At 40.7% G+C, this 22002-nt stretch overlaps 2 protein-coding genes across 2 annotated transcripts; both read right to left on the bottom strand.

Annotated features, from left to right (window-relative positions):
• Window positions 1–14160: 14160 nt before the first annotated feature.
• On the bottom strand, window positions 14161–16817 carry LOC139418830 (uncharacterized). Its single transcript, XM_071168560.1, has 4 exons — window positions 16419–16817; window positions 15294–15352; window positions 15071–15204; window positions 14161–14941 (listed from the first exon to the last, which is right to left on the bottom strand). Exons 1-4 carry the CDS (start codon window positions 16812–16814, stop codon window positions 14838–14840), a joined length of 693 nt encoding a protein of 230 aa, XP_071024661.1. The 5' UTR covers window positions 16815–16817; the 3' UTR covers window positions 14161–14837.
• Window positions 16818–19583: 2766 nt separating this feature from the next.
• Window positions 19584–20815, bottom strand: LOC139419286 (putative uncharacterized protein DDB_G0267716). The gene is made up of 3 exons (XM_071169237.1): window positions 20131–20815; window positions 19893–19957; window positions 19584–19733 (listed from the first exon to the last, which is right to left on the bottom strand). The coding sequence occupies exons 1-2, from the start codon at window positions 20813–20815 to the stop codon at window positions 19950–19952; spliced, it is 693 nt and encodes a 230-aa protein (XP_071025338.1). The 3' UTR covers window positions 19584–19733; window positions 19893–19949.
• Between the last annotated feature and the right edge of the window lie 1187 nt (window positions 20816–22002).

The following is a 22002-nucleotide window of genomic DNA, read 5'->3' as shown; positions in this document are numbered from 1 at the left end:
CCTCAGAGCATGCGCAGGCCAGCTGGCTGTTGTGTTTACGGACATATTCAATCAATCCTTATCCCAGTCTGCTGTTCCCACATGCTTCAAGAGGGCCACCATTGTTCCTGTTCCCAAGAAAGCTAAGGTAACTGAGCTAAACGACTACCGTCCCGTAGCACTCACTTCCATCATCATGAAGTGCTTTGAGAGACTTGTCAAGGATCATATCACCTCCACCCTACCTGACACCCTAGACCCACTCCAATTTGCTTATCACCCCAATAGGTCCACAGACGACTCAATTGCAACCACACTGCACACTGCCCTAACCCATCTCGACAAGAGGAATACCTATGTGAGAATGCTGTTCATCGACTACAGCTCAGCATTGAACACCATAGTACCCTCAAAACTCGTCATCAAGCTCGAGACCCTGGGTCTCGACCCCGCCTTGTGCAACTGGGTACTGGACTTCCTAACGGGCCGCCCCCAGGTGGTGACGGTAGGTAACAACATCTCCACCCCGCTAATCCTCAACACTGAGGCCTCACAAGGGTACGTTCTGAGCCCTCTCTTGTACTCCCTGTTCACCCACGACTGCGTGGCCATGCACGCCTCCAAGTCAATCATCAAGTTTGCAGACGACACTAAAGTGGTAGGCTTGATTACCAATAACAATGAGACGGCCTACAGGGAGGAGGTGAGGGCCCTCAGTGTGGTGTCAGGAAAATAACCTCACACTCAACGTCAACAAAACAAAGGAGATGATCGTGGACTTCAGGAAACAGCAGAGGGAGCACCTCCCCTATCCACATTGACAGGACAGTAGTGGAGAGGGTAGTAAGTTTTAAGTTCCTCGGCATACACATCACAGACAAACTGAATTGGTCCACCCACACAGACAGCGTTGGGAAGAAGGTGCAGCAGTGCCTCTTCAACCTCAGGACGCTGAAGAAATTTGGCTTGTCACCAAATGCACTCACAAACTTTGACAGATGCACAATCGAGAGCATCATTTTGGGCTGTATCACAGCCTGATACGGCAACTGCTCTGCCCAAAACTGTAAGGCTCTCCAGAGCGTAGTGAGGTCTGCACAACGCATCACTGGGGGCAAACTACCTGCCCTCCAGGACACCTACACCACCCGATGTCACAGGAAGGCCATAAAGATCATGAAGGACAATAACCACCTGAGCCACTGCCTGTTCACCCTGTTATCATCCAGAAGGCGAGGTCCGTACAGGTGCATCAAAGCAGGGACGAGAGACTGAAAAACAGCTTCTATCTCAAGGCCATCGGACTGTTAAACACCCACCACTAACACTGAGTGGCTGCTGCCAACATCCTGACTCAACTCCAGCCACTTTAATAATATAAAAATTCATTTAAAAAATGTATCACTAGCCACTTTAAACAATGCCACTTCATATAATGTTTACATACCCTACATTACTCATCTCATATGTATATACTGTACTCTATACCATCTACTGGTTTTCCTATGATGTCAAGCAAAGAGGCACTGAGTTTGAAGGTAGGCCTTGAAATACAGGTACACCTCCAAATGACTCAAATTATGTCAATTTGCCTATCAGAAGCTTCTAAAGCCATGACATAATTTTCTGGAATTTTCCAAACTGTTTTAAAGTGATACAATGATACAATTGTGATACAATGAGTTATAAGCGAAATAATCTGATTGTAAACAATTGTTGGAAAAATTACTTCTCATGCACAAAGTAGATGTCCTAACCGACATGCCAAAACCATAGTTTGTTTAACAAGAAATTTGTGGAATGGTTGAAAAATTAGTTTTAATGACTCCAACCTAAGAGTATGTAAACTTCAGACTTCAACTGTATATGGTCTTCTCCTTGTATAAATGTTGTATTCATCTGAATAAATTCACTAATCTGTAATGTTTTCATGCTCAATATTAGATAGTTTTGTTTGCTAAAAGACTATAGACATTGTGAGCATTTAATCACATGACGCAAACAAAAAAATTAGTTTTAATGACTCCAACCTAAGAGTATGTAAACTTCAGACTTCAACTGTATATGGTCTTCTCCTTGTATAAATGTTGTATTCATCTGAATAAATTCACTAATCTGTATTGTTTTTATCCTCAATACTAGTTTGTATTGTTTGCTAAAAGACTATAGACTTTGTGAGCATTTCATCACATGAAGCAAACAAAGATTATATGCAAGTTCCAAACTTTAGAAACTGGTGCTGGGAAAAAACGTTTTATATACATTGGGGAGAACAAGTATTTGATACACTGCCGATTTTGCAGGTTTCCCTACTTACAAAGCGTGTAGAGGTCTGTAATTTCTATCATAGGTACACTTCAACTGTGAGAGACAGAATCTAAAACAAAAATTCAGAAAATCACATTGTATGATTTTTAATTAATTAATTTGCATTGTATTGCATGACATAAGTATTTGATACATCAGAAAAGCAGAACTTAATATTTGCTACAGAAACCTTTGTTTGCAATTACAGAGATCATGCGTTTCCTGTAGTTCTTGACCAGGTTTGACCAGGCAGGTGCCAAAATCAACAGTTCACAATTCCACTGTATCATACTTTCACATCTGATCACAATGTTATTTAATAGATTAACTCCTCTGTGGCAATAATGATGGACCTGACTGCATGTCATATATGTAACAGATGTATTTTAAATACGTCCGATATTTGACATTTAACTGACATGTCAACTGACATGTCCACTGATTCCTATATGTGGCATGTCTGAAAGACTATACACATTGTGTACATGTAATCACACGAATCATACAAAGGTTATGTGTAAATTCCAAACTGTAATGGCAGTCTTTTCCACTGCTTCTGCAGGTAAAATGTTTGTCTTATTCAAAGAAATCAAGACAGTAGTAACTTCCTGGCACGAAGTGGTGGTTATTCTGGTTACTGTGGTTATTGTTATATTGCTCAACTGGTATTGTTAGTTCTGTCACTTTACAGAAAATGAGAGACAATCAACTATTGAGAGTATTTTATTACGTCTCTATGTGCTATTTAATCCATTTATTATAAGTAATAGACAACACACAGTACCAGTCATAAGTTTGGACACACCTACTCATTCAAGGGGTTTTCTTTATTTTTACTATTTTCTACAATGTAAATTAATAGTGAAGACATCAAAACTATGAAATAGCATATTTGGAATCATGTAGTAACAAAAAAAAAGTGTTATAAAAACAAGTCTGAATATATTTTAGATTTTACATTCTTTGAAGTATCCATTTGCCTTGATGACAGCTTGGCCCACTTTTGTCACACTGGTACTGTGTGTGTGTATATATATATATATATATATATATATGCAACAGATTTGTTTTCCTTTTTTTCAGTATTATATTATAGAATTTATTTGGTATTAAATGCACTATTCTTACTGTTGTCACTGTTGTTTTCATAATGTTTATGTGTGTCACTTTGCTTTGGCAACGTTGACCTTGTCATTCATGCGATTAAAGGATATTGAATTACAGAGAGAGAGAAAGAGAGAGAGCGCGAGAGAGAGTGTGAGAGAGAGAGAGAGAGATGGAGGGTGTGGTCACCCTGAGGCACAAGTGTGTTTGTCACATCTTGGTTGTTGAGAAACCAGCCCTCCCATGTGTACTTCCTGATATCAGAATGTATACTGCAAAACAATGTTCAACCAGTGGCGGTCGGTGACATTTAAAATGAGGGGCTTATTTCTATTACAACATATTGGTTGACTGTCATTCATATTCCATTCACCTAGCTCAATGTAACATTGTTAGGTTTAGGCTACTACATGATACTCAAATTTTCCTATACCCATTATGAGGTTGCTACAACCTAGACTATAAATAAAAGTTTACAACGTAGCTGCACAGGTCAAGAGAAAAATGATAGAAATCAAGGTGACAGACAGTGACACATTCAATACCGCCTTGCACACTCTTGCCTGCATATATAGCTGATCTAGGGTATAATCATTAGTCCAACCGTTGCAAACGAGAGTTTCTATTGGACAAATTCAGGAATGTTTATCCCCATTTCATTCCATTTGCTTCCATTTAAGAAACCTTTTCCCACATAATCGGCGGAATGAAAACACACCTGATCACTAACAAACACAGTTCACTTTCATAGCAGCCACATAAAAACATAATGATCATTTTGTATAAGTCTCGCATCTACTTGCTCTCCTCCTCTCAGCTTTTCCCTTGTGGACTTCAGAGGACAACATATCAGCTGTCTGTGACCAGACCAAAAATATTTTTTGTCACCGTATTAGCTAACGTCATAATCAACATCAGACCAGAGACTCGTGTGTCTCATGGTCTGAGAGTCCTTTATAGGTGCCTTTTGGCAAACTCCAACTGAGTTGTCATGTGCGTTTAGTGGCTTCCGTCTGGCCCATCTACCTTAAAGGCCTGATTGGTGGAGTGTTGCAGAGATGGTTGTCCTTTTGGTAGGTTCTCCCATCTGCACAGAGGAACACTAGAGCTCTGTCAGAGTGACCATTGGTTTCTTGGTCACCTCTCTGACCAAGGCCCTTCTCCCCCGATTGCTCAGTTTGGCTGGGTGGCCAGCTTTAGGAAATCTCAGGGGTTCCAAACTTCTTCCATTTAAGAAAGATGGAGGCCACTGTGTTTTTGCGGATCTTCAATGCTGCAGAAATGTTTTCGTACCCTTCCCCAGATCTGTGCTTTGACACAATCGTGTCTCGGAGCTCTAAGGACAATTTCTGTGACCTCATGGCTTGGTTTTTGCTCTGACATGGACTGTCAACTGTGGGACCTTATATAGACAGGTGTGTGCCTTTCCAAATCATGTCCAATCAATTTAATTTTCTACAGGTGGACTCCAAGTTGTAGAAACATCTCAAGGATGATCAATGGAAACAGGATGCATCTGAACTCAAATTCGGATCTCATAGCAAAGGGTCTGAATACTTTTGTAAATAAGGCATTTCTGTTTTTTATATTTAATACATTTGCAAAAATGTCTAAAAACTTGTTTTTGCTTCGTCATGATGTGGTATTGTGTGTAGATTGCTGTTGATTATATTTTTTTTATAAATTCTAGAACTTTTCGGCGTGACAAAATGTGGAAAGGGTCAAGGGATCTGAATACCTTCCGAAGTCACTGATTGTGTTTATCATGTATTCTTAGCTTCACCACAGCTGTTTTGACTGGTACTTTTTGGTGAACTACTTGTTCTGTGGTAACTGTAACAAAATAAATAAGTTACATTTAAACCAATAAAAGCAATTGAAATTCTGTATTTTACAAATACGATGTATAAAACAAGCATTTCTGGTGGGGTTGAAAATGTGTCACTCTGGCAGCGAGACTCCCTCAAGGTCTCCACCTCTGGGTGCAGAAGCATTACTTTCTCTGAAAATATAAGTAAAGACAGCACATAAATCAGGATTCATACACATTTTGAGAGATGGAATTTCATTACTTTTATATGACTTCTCCATGACTTTTAACCACATTTCCATGACCAATACATCTCCATGTACAGTATACATGAAAAAGTAAGCATAAATATGGTATTTATGCTTACCTTTCATTCGTTTTTATTGCTGTTTAGGTGTTGAGGCATTTGACAAGAATGTGCAGGTAAATGAAAATGAATCTAATTTTGGACTCAAGTGTCTATTGACTGCCACCTGTGAGGAGTGACTGCTTTTGTTTTTGGGTCCTCTCTGTCCCTTTCTGTCCCCTACCTAACCTGGTCTTTCTGTCACTCAGTGGGAGGTTTGTTGGGGAATGTGCACTTTGTGACTTCAGGGCAACACATGGGTGTCATTCAAAAGAGCTCATGTACTGAGAGGATCGGTCAGATTACTAGGTTTGTATTAGAATACATAAATACATACTTTAATTGTCACATGCGCCGAATACAACATATGTAGACCTTACCGTGAAATGCTTACTTACAAGCCCTTAACAGCACAGTTCAAGAAAGAGTTAAGAAAAAAATTATCAAATAAACTTAGATAAAAAATCATTTAAAAAAATACAATAAAATAACAATCACAAGGCTATATACAGGGGGTGCCGGTGCCGAATCAATGTGCGGGGGCACAGGTTAGTTGAGGTCATTTGTACATGTAGGTTAGGGGTGAAGTGATTATGCGTAGATAACAAACAGCGAGTTCTTATACAGTGCCTTGCGAAAGTATTCGGCCCCCTTGAACTTTGCGACCTTTTGCCACATTTCAGGCTTCAAACATAAAGATATAAAACTGTATTTTTTTGTGAAGAATCAACAACAAGTGGGACACAATCATGAAGTGGAACGACATTTATTGGATATTTCAAACTTTTTTAACAAATCAAAAACTGAAAAATTGGGCGTGCAAAATTATTCAGCCCCTTTACTTTCAGTGCAGCAAACTCTCTCCAGAAGTTCAGTGAGGATCTCTGAATGATCCAATGTTGACCTAAATGACTAATGATGATAAATACAATCCACCTGTGTGTAATCAAGTCTCCGTATAAATGCACCTGCACTGTGATAGTCTCAGAGGTCCGTTAAAAGCGCAGAGAGCATCATGAAGAACAAGGAACACACCAGGCAGGTCCGAGATACAGTTGTGAAGAAGTTTAAAGCCGGATTTGGATACAAAAAGATTTCCCAAGCTTTAAACATCCCAAGGAGCACTGTGCAAGCGATAATATTGAAATGGAAGGAGTATCAGACCACTGCAAATCTACCAAGACCTGGCCGTCCATCTAAACTTTCAGCTCATACAAGGAGAAGACTGATGAGAGATGCAGCCAAGAGGCCCATGATCACTCTGGATGAACTGCAGAGATCTACAGCTGAGGTGGGAGACTCTGTCCATAGGAGAACAATCAGTCGTATATTGCCCAAATCTGGCCTTTATGGAAGAGTGGCAAGAAGAAAGCCATTTCTTAAAGATATCCATAAAAAGTGTCGTTTAAAGTTTGCCACAAGCCACCTGGGAGACACACCAAACATGTGGAAGAAGGTGCTCTGGTCAGATGAAACCAAAATTGAACTTTTTGGCAACAATGCAAAACGTTATGTTTGGCGTAAAAGCAACACAGCTGAACACACCATCCCCACTGTCAAACATGGTGGTGGCAGCATCATGGTTTGGGCCTGCTTTTCTTCAGCAGGGACAGGGAAGATGGTTAAAATTGATGGGAAGATGGATGGAGCCAAATACAGGACCATTCTGGAAGAAAACCTGATGGAGTCTGCAAAAGACCTGAGACTGGGATGGAGATTTGTCTTCCAACAAGAAAATGATCTAAAACATAAAGCAAAATCTGCAATGGAATGGTTCAAAAATAAACATATCCAGGTGTTAGAATGGCCAAGTCAAAGTCCAGACCTGAATCCAATCGAGAATCTGTGGAAAGAACTGAAAACTGCTGTTCACAAATGCTCTCCATCCAACCTCACTGAGCTCGAGCTGTTTTGCAAGGAGGAATGGGAAAAAATGTCAGTCTCTCGATGTGCAAAACTGATAGAGACATACCCCAAGCGACTTACAGCTGTAATCGCAGCAAAAGGTGGCGCTACAAAGTATTAACTTAAGGGGGCTGAATAATTTTGCACGCCCAATTTTTCAGTTTTTGATTTGTTAAAAAAGTTTGAAATATCCAATAAATGTCGTTCCACTTCATGATTGTGTCCCACTTGTTGTTGATTCTTCACAAAAAAATACAGTTTTATATCTTTATGTTTGAAGCCTGAAATGTGGCAAAAGATCGCAAAGTTCAAGGGGGCCGAATACTTTCGCAAGGCACTGTATCTTTAGATATTAAGCTTTAAAAGAATGATTCAGCATTCAAGTGTCTACAATTCCACCTCCAAGTGCACAGTAGGCCTCTGCAAAGAACTACGAGCAACTACAAGGGGTGTACTGTTGAGTTAGATTAGATAGAACCCGTAGAGAAAACACCACCAGTGTTGTGTGCACACACTTAAGGTCTGACACTACTGATGTCAACAAATAATGTAGACTGATCTTTTCTTTACTCAGTTAGACAAATAGTTGTATAGAGTATAAAATATCAGGGATCTGAATTAGGTTCTCAGGTGGGGGTGGGGGTCATGAAGTTATAGCCCAGCAAGGGTCCTTCCGTTTAATCCAGATCCACTGGCTGCCTCTTTCAGCTGCTTGAGAAACTGCTCTGACGGTCTGCCGCAGAGCCTGTTCATGGATTCCAAGTTCTTTCAGCAACCTGATGGTGGAAGAAGCCACGAATCCTCTGCATCCCACTTCAACTGGCCAGACTTTTGCATTCCAGCCACGCTGAGTTGCGTCTGCTGCCAACTCTGTGTAACGCAGTTTCTTAAGCTCGTAGGCCTCTTCAACAGAGTTTTCCCACGGGACTGTGAGCTCTATGATGTACACAGCCTTTTGTGAAGGGGACCAGAGTATCATTGGTTGGTAGAAGGTTGGTAGAAGCAATCTCAGGTGGAAAAATGAGTTGCTGGCCAATATCGACAAGCATCTTCCAGTCCCGGGCCATGGCTTGGTGTCCAGTTTCTGGCTTTGTAGGAGGATGCTTGGGCCTTTTCTATCCCTCCCGGTTGAATGTTGTTGTTTTGACGGGATTGCTTGTTTTTGGAGGTAATGAATTGGTTGCACTCCTCTTGGTCTCAAGTGCTGCAGCCAGGCTCTTGAGGACCTGATTGTGCCTCCAGGTGTAGCGGCCTTGTGAGAGGCTGGTCTTGCAACCTGTCATTATATGCCTGAGAGTCGCTGGAGCTGGGCAGAGGGGGCAGGTCGGGTCCTCGCCATACCATTGATGTAGGTTTTTTTTTGATGGAAGCACATCATAAACAGCTCTTATGATGAAGCTGATGTTGCTTGCCTCCATTTGCCAAAGCTCACTCCAGTTGATCTTTCTCCTCTCCAGGCCTTCCCACCGCGTCCATTGTCCTTGTTTAGCAAGAGAGACAGCCTTTGCACTTCTTGCAGTCTCCTCCTGTCTGCGCACCTCCTCGACCACCAGCTTCCTGCGTTCAGATGTTGTTGCCTTATGGAACGTTGGTTTGCTTGCTGCCAGGCCAAAGCCTCGTCTTCCATGCTGGATATTCCCCACCATGTCTTGGTGTCTCAGGGCTGATGTTGCTTGCTGCACAACCTTGGATTATGTCAATTTCCGTCCAGTTTGTAGGGGAGGTGCAGCCTTGCTAATGGTCTGGTCTTTGGAGTCATTCAATGTCATCTGAAGTCTTACTTTAGAGCACTTGTACTCCTACGTTAGACTTGTAAGAGGTAGTTCAAGGACCCCTTTGCCATAGAGGCCGATGTTACTCAGGCATCGTGGGACACCTAGCCATTTCTTCACGTATGAGGTAATGTTTGCTCCATCTTCTCTACTGTTGTTATTGGGACCTCACAGACGGTGAGTGGCCACATTACCCGAGGGAGAATTCCAAACTGTAGGCACCAAAGCTTGAGCTTCCCAGGCAGGGTCTTGTTGATGTTCTCAAGACCGTCGCCGATGTCCTGCCTTACTTGCTGCACTTGATCTTTATCCCGGAGGCTTTCGTTGTACCATCTACCCAGGCTCTTGACGGGTTGCTCAGACACTGTTGGTATCGGATCATCTCCAATGCAGAACCTCACATCTTTAAGCTGTCCCTTGACTATGGAGATGCTTCGAGATTTGCTTGGCTTGATTTTCATCCTGATGTAATCCTGCAGTTTTGCAAGTAGCCGCCTGGTGCATGTTGCAGTGGTGGTCAGTGTAGTCATGTCATCCATGTAGGCTCGGATAGGTGGGAGACGGAGCCCTTCCTTAGTTCTCTCACCGCCGACCACCCATCTCGATGCCCTGATGATGACTTCCATGGCCATAGTGAAGGCCAGAGGTGAAATTGTACAGCCTGCCATTATGCCTACTTCCAAGCGCTGCCATGTTGTTGTGAAGTCAGGTGTTGTGAAACACAATTGCAGGTCTTGGAATTAGGCCGTTACCAGTGTAGTGAGGGGTTCTGGTACGTGGAAAATGTTGAAGGATTCCCAGAAGAGTTCATGGGGAACTGAGCCAAAAGGCATTGGCCAGGTCGAGGAAGATGACATAGAGGTCTCTCTTGTCCTTCTTAGCTGTTTGGAGCTGGTGCCAAATCATACTGGTATGTTCCAGGCAACCAGAGAAAGCAGGAATGCCTGCTTTCTGTACAGATATATCAATGTACTTGTTCCTTTCCAGGTAAGTGGATAACCTCTGTGCTATTAAACTGAAAAATATCTTCCCTTCGACGTTGAGTAGGGAGATTGGTCGGAATTGACTGATGTCTGTCGCATCCTTCTCTTTCGGGATTAGCACACCACCAGCCCTTCGCCATGCCTTTGGTATTATTTCTTTCTGCCACACTATCCTCATGAGCCTCCAAAGAAAGCGTAGAACATCCAGGGCGTTCTTGTAGAGCTTGTATGGTACTCCATTAGGCCCAGGAGCCGAGGCCGCTCTTGCTCGTCGGACAACGTTCTCTACTTCCTTCCATTTTGGAGGGTCAGTGTCCAGATTGAATTCTGGTGGTTGAATAGGTGGGATGTCATGTGGGATGATTATCTGCTCATGCCTTTTCATGTCCTGGTGGACCTTTTCCAGGTGTTCTTCCAGTTCTGGCTTTGGAGTTTTTAGGATTCCGCACTTTTCCTTTGTGAAGAGGTCTTTGACAAACTTAAAGTTTTTTTTATAGAACCGTGTTCTTGAGTGTTCCTTCTTCCTACGAAGTTTCCTAAAGTTTTCCGCTCTTCGCAAGGTTGCCAGCCGACATTTGATGTCTGCTTGGAGTAGCATGAGACCTTCTCTCTCTTCATCAGAGGCCTTCTTCCACTGCTTTCTCAGCTGCCTTCTCACTCTGACAAGTATCTCGATCTCTTGCTGCCTCCTAGATTTGGGTGGCGCTGGTGGTGTCTTGCCACTTCTCCTTTCGTTTACTCCAAAGCGCTCTTCTCCGTAGTGGTAGATAATGTCTCCCATCCTTTCAAGCTTTTTCTATGCTGTTCCTACCTGTTGTTCCAAGATTTTTGTCAGGTCGTTGTTGATTGTTTCCCACTCTCTCTTTTCAACAGCTTTGGGCCACTTCCCACTCGGTCTGTGCCCTTTGATCTTTTTCTATTTTAGAGGTCTCTGTGGTTGGCTGAGTTCATCCACTGGCATTTCTGTGCTTGTGTTATCCTCCTCCGTTACAGGGGTGCTGATGCTCTGCGAACTTTGGTTTGCGTCCCGTCGCTGTGCTTCATTCGACTGATTTGACTGGCTGCTTCGTAAGAAGTACTGGTCAATGCGAGGTCCCTGTCTCTGCTCTCCCAAGCACCTTTTCCTCCCTTGATGGATCCTTAACCCCCTTGCCGATGTTACTCTCTCCCAACCACAGCTGCACACCTGAAGTGTGTGTCCTGCTGCTGTTATGGTTGTCTCATGTGCTGTGTTCCTACTCGTAGTCGTTTCCGTTCCTGGGTCCGTAGCCGTGTGTTCAGTCTTTGAGACATCTTGCGTCCCAGCTCTCGCAGGCTCTAGGGGTATGTTCCTTTGTTGACTTTCAGTAGCACTTAGCGGGAGTCTCCAACATACTGAAGCAGCATCGGAGACTGCCAACATGGGTAGCTAGCCCATGACAGCCCCAGTGGGGTCTATTCCCTCCGATCAGCTGTCTCTCCAAGCTGTCACACAGACTTTCCTATGTTGCCAGCTGTCCTTTCACAGCAGTCACTGGACTGGTCCAGATAATCAGAATCATAAAACACGGGACGAGATGTTAAAAACTGTCCATTGTGCCAATAGATGGTATGCACTCACATGAGATTTGCCATGATGTTGACAGAGTGGCATGGGAGGTTTACTTCTTTGACTGGGTTAAGATGTAAATTTTGGGACAAGTCCTCAGTAGTGTGCCTTCGATTCAGTGGGTGTTTCGGCCTTCACTAAACACCCTCATCAAAGGTGGCCAGCTAAAGGGTGATCAAGCCTTAGCTTGTGTCCCATGCCCAATTAAGATTTCCCATGGGACTATGCAAGGCAGGGGCGTCCTCTTCCCTGAGCCAGCCCTACAGCTGACCGCAGACCACATAATTTAATTGAAAAGGATTAATGAATATAGAGTCAAATAAACATTGTTTCTTCCATCATTGAGAATACTGTCATGGGACTTCTAAATTATTGTCATGGGGCTTCTGAGTTTGTCTGATCACACCAGCATTGTCCATAAGCATTTATATCATAATCAATATACTCAATAATCAAAATATATATATTATTATCAATATACATCTATATCTATATTCAATATCTAAAATGAAATGTGAGTTGATGTAACCAGTGATTAACTGAATACTTGAGCAAGTATTCATCAAAGTTGTTTTAGGGTTTTTTCATGACTTAGCTTTATCGTCTTGGATCATTTGGAACACACATGTTGTGTTATCTGACAACTTAATCATTTCTCATAAGTCATATGACTTGTCAGAAACTTCCAGAACTATCCCTTAAAAATGCACTCAATGAACCGAGACCGATAAATCCTGTTTTACACATGTCCATGTCATCACTTTTCACTTTAATCGTATGCATCTTTCCTTAAAGTGATTTGCACATCGAGTTTGTATTTATCTATATAGTATTAGAGTATTTTATTAATATAGTCATTGAGTTCTGATGAATATAACTTATAAATGCCTCATGAGCGCACTTCAACTGTTTTACCCCAACAACGCCCAAATAGGCTTGTTTTAGTTTGGAAACAAACACTGTATAGCTTTCTAGCATAATTCTGATCTCATGGATGGTCGGTCCTTGTCTTCATAGTTCTGTCTATGAATTAGACAGTGATTTCATATCTTTATCCCCATCGCTCAGCTGTTAACCAAAAAGTGGTGGTGATTCCGTTTTTATGTTGTTTGAATTACAGATTGTAGCTTTTAAATTACAATATTATATGAATAGATTCTGTACATGATAGTATTGTCATGACGTTGGCCTGGGGGTAGGTTTATGACAGTCATAAATACCTCTTCCCCCCTTTTTCCTCTCTCACCCTACTGATGTTACATTTGCAAACACCTTGGTTAACATAGAGATTCTGGGAACATCAGAAGGTGGAGGGAAATTAATTATATTCTGGTCACCCGACCAATTGAACATATGCGGTGGTACTTAATGAATATGATGACAGTTCGGTTGTCATCTGAGACATTCTCATCAATGATAAGATGACATAAACTCTACAGTGGAAGGTCTACACATCAGAGTTATCGGATTCACATGGAATTGTTTTTCAATTTAAATGTTTGAATATTAAATTATTCGTGATGGGATGAAATGTGATTTTAGCTTCTAAAATGTGAGATTTGGGTTCTCATAAGGTTAGGGCACTGCTCAATCAGTGGCCAGCCCCTGTGAAGGGACATATTATGCTACTTAGTAATAATATAGAAATATACTTTTCATACTACAAAAACAAGCACACAACGTTTCTAAACGAAACTTTATTTTCAATATAAGAAACTTATTTTGTGGAGTGATTGATAGTACTAAAGGACAGAATGAAACTTAAAAAGAGACAATTTCATGGCATTAATTAAGAAGCTTGATGGAGGTTTGCAAAATATATATATATATTGCGTTTTTGGTTTTGAATAAGAGAGATCTATATCTTTAGTGTTCAGAAGCTATATAGTGCTCATGCAGTGTGTGAGCGGTGTATGATACTATGTGCTTCTCATTTCTTCTTTTGCATTTTCCCATCTTGGATATATGGATCTATCTACACACTTTCCCCTGCTGTCGTTGATATCCCCATATAGTTTTGTACTCCATATGTTGCATTAGGTATTGTATAATTTGAATGACCATATTGCAAAAACACCTCGCACATTTTTTAAACTAACTTGAGGTATTATTCGTATTGATGGTATCGCTCAGAATATGAACTGGTATTTTTCAATGTTGAGTGCAAGTGACCATTTTCTACTGCGTGTATAAATTGGAACACTACTTTCTCAAAGAAAAAAAACAAGATTTAATGTTTCATTCAAAAAGTTTATTTCAATGACATATAGAAATATAAATAGATAGATTTACAGGAATACTGAACAAACGTATAAATGCAACATGTGAAGTGTTCATATGCCACAACTATTATGGGGGGTGGATTATCTTGGCAAAGGATAAATTCTCACTAACAGAGATGAAAACAAATTTGTGCACAACATTTGAGAAAAATAAGCTTTTTTCATCCCAATTACATGACCCAAAATATAATTATCATAAAGGTATTTGGTTTTTGGTCTTGGTGAATTTAAAAACAGATATAAAGTAGTTACAATAAGTTAATAATTAAAAATGCAACTATGATCAAATAACACAATAAAAAAAAGTATACAATAGGATTTAGATGTCACATGTTGTAGGAAAGGTTTTCTAATCTTTCAGTTATTTTCCGTATTAATCTAACAGATAAAACATGTGCAAGCTGCTGTGTGCAAGATGCAAATAAATAAGTCATGTCTATATGGTTAGGTATAAATACAGTCACTTGTAAGCAAAGGTATATGCATTTAATATTCATAAGCAGAAAAAAAACGATATGATTTCTTAAGGAATGTCACAAATATCATACTTGACATCAAAATGTACAATTAGGTGTGTTTTGTTTGTGTATGTACTTGGGGGAATGTACATGAAATACATATATATTTTGCCAATTAACACAGGCACAATTCATTGTGCATTCTTCTGACAAAGCAGGTCCTTAATCATAAGGCTGTCTCTATGAGAGCTGGAAAACCGTTCATTGGTGAAAAAGATGCCATAGGAGCTATGACACAGGCTGTTAGTTAGCCAGCAACTGTACCATTAGCAGTGCCAAAGTGAGAGGCAAGAAAGCCAGACAGAAGGCAGTGGGTCGGGGAGCACTTCCTGAATTGACTGATGACTCTGAAAAAGTAGGAAAAATAAAGATATGGTTCAGTGAATGATGAAAGTAGATTGTCTTTTCATGTTTCAGTTCAAATGTTGACTTTGCTCTTACATATGTGTAGTTGTATTGTGACAATTAATACATACCAACATTGACGCTGCCCGGTAGGATGTTCAGGGAGGTGGAACTGATGGTGAAAGTTGCCTGTGAGCTGCATGCGCTGGGAACCGAAGATTTGTTACTGAACACGAGGGTCATGTTGGTAACTACAGATCCACTCCTAGGAAAGAAAATGGACAACCCACAGAAATCATTATCATCACTGTCATAATCAAAGTATTTAAGTCGGTAATGAGAATTCATACTTACTTGAATGAGTTGACAATGGAACGAAGGAAGCTTGGGGTTCTAGAAAAAATCTTGTTCACCTGCATTGAAATATTAAAATATGATTACCAAAGCTTAACCGCATTTGCGTAAAAATTAAAACAGGGCCAGAACTCAAAGAGTCAAAACACCAAGCGCTACAAAAAGGTGTCCCAGACTCTTCTGCTAATTGGGATACTTTAGCTGTTTTTTTCTGAGAGAGGGGAATGGTGTAAATCAAGAGGACTTGATGTGTTCTGAAAAATTAGATATTGAGGATTATAATAAATAACACTTTGATGTCATAGAACAAAGCCCAGACTGCTCAAGATTGACCTTGAAATTGGATGCCTGTCCATGTCGTAAAGACATCGGGAAATGCCATAATCCCATAACAACGGATACAAAGGTTGCATGTTCAGTACCAGTTGTAGACACTAGTTTATTATGTTTTTGTTTCAACTCTATCCCAAACATTAACCGTTAACTTAACCTTTCGGAATGAATGCCTAAACATACTGTTTTAACCCTATCCAAAACCTTAACCATTAAAGGAAAATGTGTCATCCTATACATGAATGCTGACATGCAATACAACGTCAAATTTCAAAGTTGCTCCAAACTTCAAATTTCAGAGTTAGGAATACGCCACTCAAATACTGTATTTTAGTGTTTGTTTCATTAGTCCATTGTTGAAATAATCCCCAAAATGTTTTGAAGATATTTAACATTCAAAATACAGAAACAGCAGGTATGATCCATTTTGCATCATAAGATGCTGCGTTTGCTTCATATGATGCAAAATGCATCACAGTGGCTGTATTTCTGCATTTAAAAGTTGTTTAATATCTTAATGACTTGATTACTGACATGCAAAACTGTAAATATTTCCCATGTTGTGCACATTGTACTCTGTGTTGCCCATAACAGCTGTTAGGCAGGCACAAGTGTTCATGTCCACTAAGAAGACCGTAAAAAAAAGTCTGGACATTGTTCTCAACGGGGAGGTCCCAGAGTACGATAACTTTGTACTGAATAATCTTTGGTTCTATCTAACAATAGGATGCCAACTCATATCCAGTCTCTTTGGTGTGGTTTGTATTGATGAAAAGACTTCTGGATACTTACCTCTGAGACCACTTTGCCAGCCAGAGCCTTGAATGCTGAAGAGGACGGGTTGGCAAGATCCGAGGTGAATATCTCATTGAGACTGAACCGAAGAATCAGGGTTCCTTCACTAGAAGAAGGAGGGTCAGTTGGTGCGAAAGCAGTGGTGGTGGCTGCTGCCGGACCAGTGGTGGTGGTGGTTGCTGCCGGAACAGCGGTGGTGGTGGTTGCTGCCGGAACTGCGGTGGTGGTGGTTGCTGCCGGAACAGCGGTAGTGGTGGTTGCTACCGGAACAGCGGTGGTGGTGGTTGCTGCCGGAACAGCAGTGGTGGTGGTTTTGGCCACTGCCGGAGGGGTCGTAGTGACATCTACAGTTGGAGCAGCAGTTGTTGCAGCGGAGGTGGTTGCATCAGTCATTGTAGTAGCCCCTGAAAAATGCAACATTCAATGCAATGCATTTTGCAATTATTAAAATAAATTAACAATTTTATTGGTCACATACACTTGTTTAGCAGATGTTACTGCGTGTGTAGCGAAATGCTTGTGCTTCTGGTTCCGACAGTGCAGCAATATCTAACAAGCAATATCTAACAATTTAACAACATATTCCGCAAACACACAAATCTAAGTAACGAATGGATTTAAGAATATATAAATATATGGGTGAGCAATATCAGATTGGCATAGACAAAAATACAGTAGAATATTATAGAATACTTTTATAAACATATGAGATAAAGTGCCTGATCAGTTGTGTTTTGGGATCTCATGAAGGACAGAATAATAACATAACTGTATCTTTGAATGTATATACAGTATTTCCCAGTTGTCAGGGTCATACCCACATTTTGGGGAACTGACATGATTACATTTGAAACCATTTGTGAGAAGATGTAATGTGATGTTAGACTTCTAAATTAGAGAATTGTTTTTCATATGAAGTCTTAAACAAGCCAGTGGCCACGCCTACGTAAGCACAGACATTACGACAAAAGGAGGGAACACCCCTTTTCCCCCGAGTGCATAAAACCCACTCATGAGAAAATGTACAATTAGTCAAGAAAACGCAGGGACGGGAGTCCCCACGTTGAAATGGCAACTACTCTACAGAACAAGCAGACGGACAGTGTTGAACCGGACGTTGCGAATGGTTAGGAAATCTACAAAACTAAAGATGCACACATTCACAGTCTGCAGCTGTATATGTGAAATAGTCTAGGAAACTCGACCAAAGACGAATGGAGAACATTTCACAATCAAACGACCGAATTGTACTCTGAAAGATATATTCTGGAGAACATTTCCCTATAGAACGACCATTGGTACATCTGACGTATCCATTGTAACAGAGCTACATCTATGAAAGACTTTGATCTCTGGTGGACACAGCCAGAGAATTTCTGTCGACCAACTGTCCAGCAGAGAGACCGAAGATTTAGTCAAAGAGACAACAAGACATATGGCGTGAATATATATATTGCAATTATTTTCAAATGAGCGGATGTTCATGTGAAAGTATAATCATGTCAATGAGCCTAGTTATCAACTGTGTGTAGTGGGTCCCATTATGTCTTTCCCACTCTTTATCTGTCCCCACCCCTGTCCATGGTCTACCAAGCCGTCATATCGGTTTAGTCCACTAGGGACCATTTATTGCATTGTGTTAGTAACCAATAAGCAATATGTCGGTGTCCGCAACATGGCTGGTTTTCCTTTTGTTTCCTCTGGTTTTCCTTTTGTAGTCCATGATTGTCTGTAGACCCTGCCACATACGTATTGAGCCGTTGAATTGTGAATCCGCTTTGTCTCTATACTGACGTTTTGCCTGTTTGATTGCCTTGTCGGAGGGAATGACTACTCTGTTTGTATTCTTCCATATTCCCAGTCACCTTCCATGTTTAAATGCGGTGGTTCGTGTTTTCTGTTTTGCACGAATGCTGCCATCTATCCACGGTCTCTGGTTAGGGTTGGTTTTAATAGTCACAGTGGGTACAAAATTCCTATACACTTCCTGATAAACTCAGTTATTGTTTCAGTGAATTCGTCCATATTATTTTCGGAAGCTACCCGGAACATATCCACGTGATCAAATCAGTCTTGAAGCATGGATTGCAATTGGTCAGACCAGCGTTGAATAGTCCTCAGCACGGGTACTAACAGTTTGAGTTTCTGACAATAGGAAGGGAGCAGAAAAATTGAGTTGTGGTCAGATTTGCCGAAAGGAGGGCGGGGGAGCGACTGGTATGCATCCCAGAAGTTGGAGCAACAGTGGTCTAGTGTTTTAGCAGCATGAGAACTACAGTCAAATTGCTGATAGAATTTAGGCAGCCTTTTTCTCAAATTTGCTTCGTACAAATCTCCAGCTAAAATAAATGCAGCTTCAGGATATATGGTTTCCAGTTTGCATAAAGTCCAGTGAATTTCCTTGAGGGCCATCGTGTTATCAGCTTGAGGGGGAATATACATTTGATTGTGAGGTATTCTAGGTTAGGTTGAGTGAACAAAAGGACTTGAGTTCCTGTATGTTATCACAATTACATAATTTGTCGTTAATCATCAAACATACATCCCCGTCCTTCTTCTTCCCGGCGAGATGTTTATTACTGTCGGTGCAATGAACTGATAATGCAGATTGCTGGACCAACTGCGACAATATATCCCGAGAGAGCCATGTTTCCGTGAAACAGAGTATGTTGCAATCCCTGATGTCTCTTTGGAAAGAAACCCTTGCCATAATCTCGTCAACGTTATTCATCAGGGACTGAACATTAGCAAATAATATACTCTGGAGAGGTGTGTCATGTGCGCGCCTTCTAAGTTGGACTAGAAGAACTCTCCAAGTACCCCTTTTTTGCCGGCGTTGTTTTGGGTCAGCCTCTGGAATCAGTTCAATTGCCCTCGGTGGTGCAAACAAAGGATCTGCTTGGGGAAAGTCGTATTGCTGGTCGTATGCTGGTAGTGCTGGTGAGTTACCGTCGCTCTGATATCTAATAGTGCTTCCCAGCTGTAATAAATAACACGTACATTCTCTGGGCTAACAATGTGAGAAAAAATACAGAAAAAAACTAAACACTGCAAAGTCTCCTAAGAACGAGAAGCGAAGCAGCCCTATCTTTCGGCGCCATCTAGTGTTTTGAGTGTGTGAGAATAGGTAAAGCGATGTGTTGATGAATTGTCTTACGTGTGACCACAATGAAGGATGAATTGATAGGTAAGGTCAGGCCAGACGTGTTGGAAGTAATGGCAGTTTGTAACGTTTGTGCTACCAGGCTATCGTTAGGCACTGAGCTGATGTTGTTGAATATCAACGTAGAATCCACCACAATTGACCCTGACCTGAAAATAATATGAGAAAAATTTTAAGAACTTTTACAAGCATTACTTCAGTAACAATCCACTCCCAAGGCAAACAAAATAACAATACTTATTGAAATGTTATTTTTCTCCATCATCCACACTGTTTCAAAGTCATTCAGATGATAATTATGTACCCACCTGAAACTATTGACAACAGTTCGAAAGAATCTGGCTCCAAATTGAGCCTTGAACAAATTATCCAGCTGAAAAAAAGTGTATACAGAATTTTAAGTTATATTATAATAACAATTCAACAATGTAAGGCTGGTAATCAAGATGCCATATGATGAATTATGATGGAGATGATCATGATTCTGATTTTATCATGCGTCTTTCAAACAACTAACGACACTGTATTAAATTAAATGAAAGTTACCTGTGTAGTCACATGATTTGCCAAAGCCAGGAACTCTGGTGACCTGCTGTTGCTCAGAGAGATAGTGAAGATAGATATCAGGCTGAACTGCAGTGACAGTTGTGGGCTGGTCAGTGGCGCCTCTGTTGCATGGGATGCCGTTGTAGTTGGCACTTGGATAGTTGGTACTGGGGTAGTTGCTACCGGCGTAGTTGGTAATGGGGTAGTTAGTACTTCGGTCAAATTGGTAGTTGGAGATGTTGTTGCACTGACTACTGGGGTAGTTGGAGGAGCTGTTGTGTTGACTACTGGGGTATTTGGAGTTGCTGTTGTGTTGACTATGGGTGTAGTTGAAGGAGCTGTTGTGTTGACTATTGGGGTAGTTGACAACAATGGGGTTGTAGTTGATAGTGTTGAAGTTGTATTGCTTTGTGTTACAGGTCCTGATGTGACATTGACAGCACTTTGGGCTGATGTTAACACATTTATGGGCGCTGATGTTCCATTGGGAACTATGTGTGTTGTTGACATGTTCACAGGATCCGATGTTGCATTGACAACCATGTTTGTAGTTGACCTGTTTGAGGGGGCTGAAGTTGCTTTCATGACCGTATATGGTGTTGATATTGGAGGATCTGGAGTAGAAGTAGTAGTTGTAGCTGAGGTTGAAACGACTCCTGGAAGACAGCAAATCACCAGATATCATTATGTGTGTATAATAGAAGATGTAGTGATGTTAAAGAAAAAATAAACATTAAGTGTTGCACACACCTTTGACAACATCTGATCACTGTTAACGATCAGAATGTTATTGTGACGTGACATGATAGAATAGATTACTTGATGTCCAATCAATAATCGTTTATAGGAATTTGTTTCAGTTGTTATAATATTCTTAGAATGTTAAACAGTTAAGTAATATAGAGACCAGATAACTCTAATTAATTTAATATTCTCAAACATAGGAAAGTAAAATGCAGACATATAAAGAAGTGCAGCTGTATGATAACTTGGTCTTTAAAACACTTGAGGTAGAGAGAGTGGTTTGGAAATACTAAGTAATTTAGAGTTCAGAATTTGGAATATTAAGGTTTCGTACTTGTTGCCACGATAGAAGTTGTGTTCAGTGGGAGAGAGATATAAGAGCTGTTGCTTGAGACAATCTCTATCAAGGTTGCAACCACTGCACTGGACTCAGGGACTGAGCTGGCATTGTTAAATATCAGCTTAGCATCTACCACAACCGAACCTTGACTGGAATACAACAAAATGAAAAACAATTAATATGATACCATCAGTAAAGCAAATGCATATTTAAATACTATGACAAATATGAACACTAACACATGATTTATCTTTAAATTAATTGATGAATACAATGTCTATCTTAAAATGTATTCCAATAATGGCCCAAAATCTAAATAAAAACGAAAGAATAACTAAGTACCTGAAACCTAGAACCTCTGTGCGATTAAAACTGGATCCATATTTGTTTCGATAAACTGTGTCCAGCTGTAAGCGTAATATAAGCAAATTTAGAAATTTGTCTTTAGAACTGACACATTGACATAAACAATTAGAGGGAATGTGTTTGACATAATGACAAATATGAAAACTTATTTTGGGGATGAAATGCCCCTTTAAGAAACTGTACAAATGAAGATGAACAGTATTAAAAGAGTGGAAAGTAAAACAGAATTTACCGCTGTAGCCACACTGGTTACTAATGCTTGGAACTCTGGTGAAGATGCATTATTCAACTCTGCTGTGAAGTTTTGCTCTAATTTGAACTCCAACTTAACCTCTGGTGGTGGAGGGGCCGGTGTTGTGGTAGTGGTTGAAGAACCAGTTGTAAATGTGGTCAGAAAAGCTGTGGTTGTTGTTAGAGTAGCT

This window comes from Oncorhynchus clarkii, chromosome 10 (genome assembly GCF_045791955.1).
Source record: "Oncorhynchus clarkii lewisi isolate Uvic-CL-2024 chromosome 10, UVic_Ocla_1.0, whole genome shotgun sequence".
Lineage (NCBI taxonomy): Eukaryota > Metazoa > Chordata > Actinopteri > Salmoniformes > Salmonidae > Oncorhynchus > Oncorhynchus clarkii.
The sequence above is the reverse complement of the archived record's forward strand: the minus strand, read 5'-3'. Positions and strand labels throughout refer to the sequence as shown.

Bases quoted from the DNA above. Each gene is read 5' to 3' on its own strand.
- LOC139419286 (XM_071169237.1), bottom strand. From the start codon at position 20,815: ATGATATCTGGTGATTTGCTGTCTTCCAGGAGTCGTTTCAACCTCAGC.
- LOC139418830 (XM_071168560.1), bottom strand. From the start codon at position 16,814: ATGACTGATGCAACCACCTCCGCTGCAACAACTGCTGCTCCAACTGTA. The intron at 15,353-16,418 runs GTAAGTATCCAG...ATTTCAATGCAG, and splicing joins CTGGCAAAGTGGTCTCAGAG to GTGAACAAGATTTTTTCTAG. The intron at 15,205-15,293 runs GTAAGTATGAAT...TTTCTTTCCTAG, and splicing joins TCCATTGTCAACTCATTCAA to GAGTGGATCTGTAGTTACCA.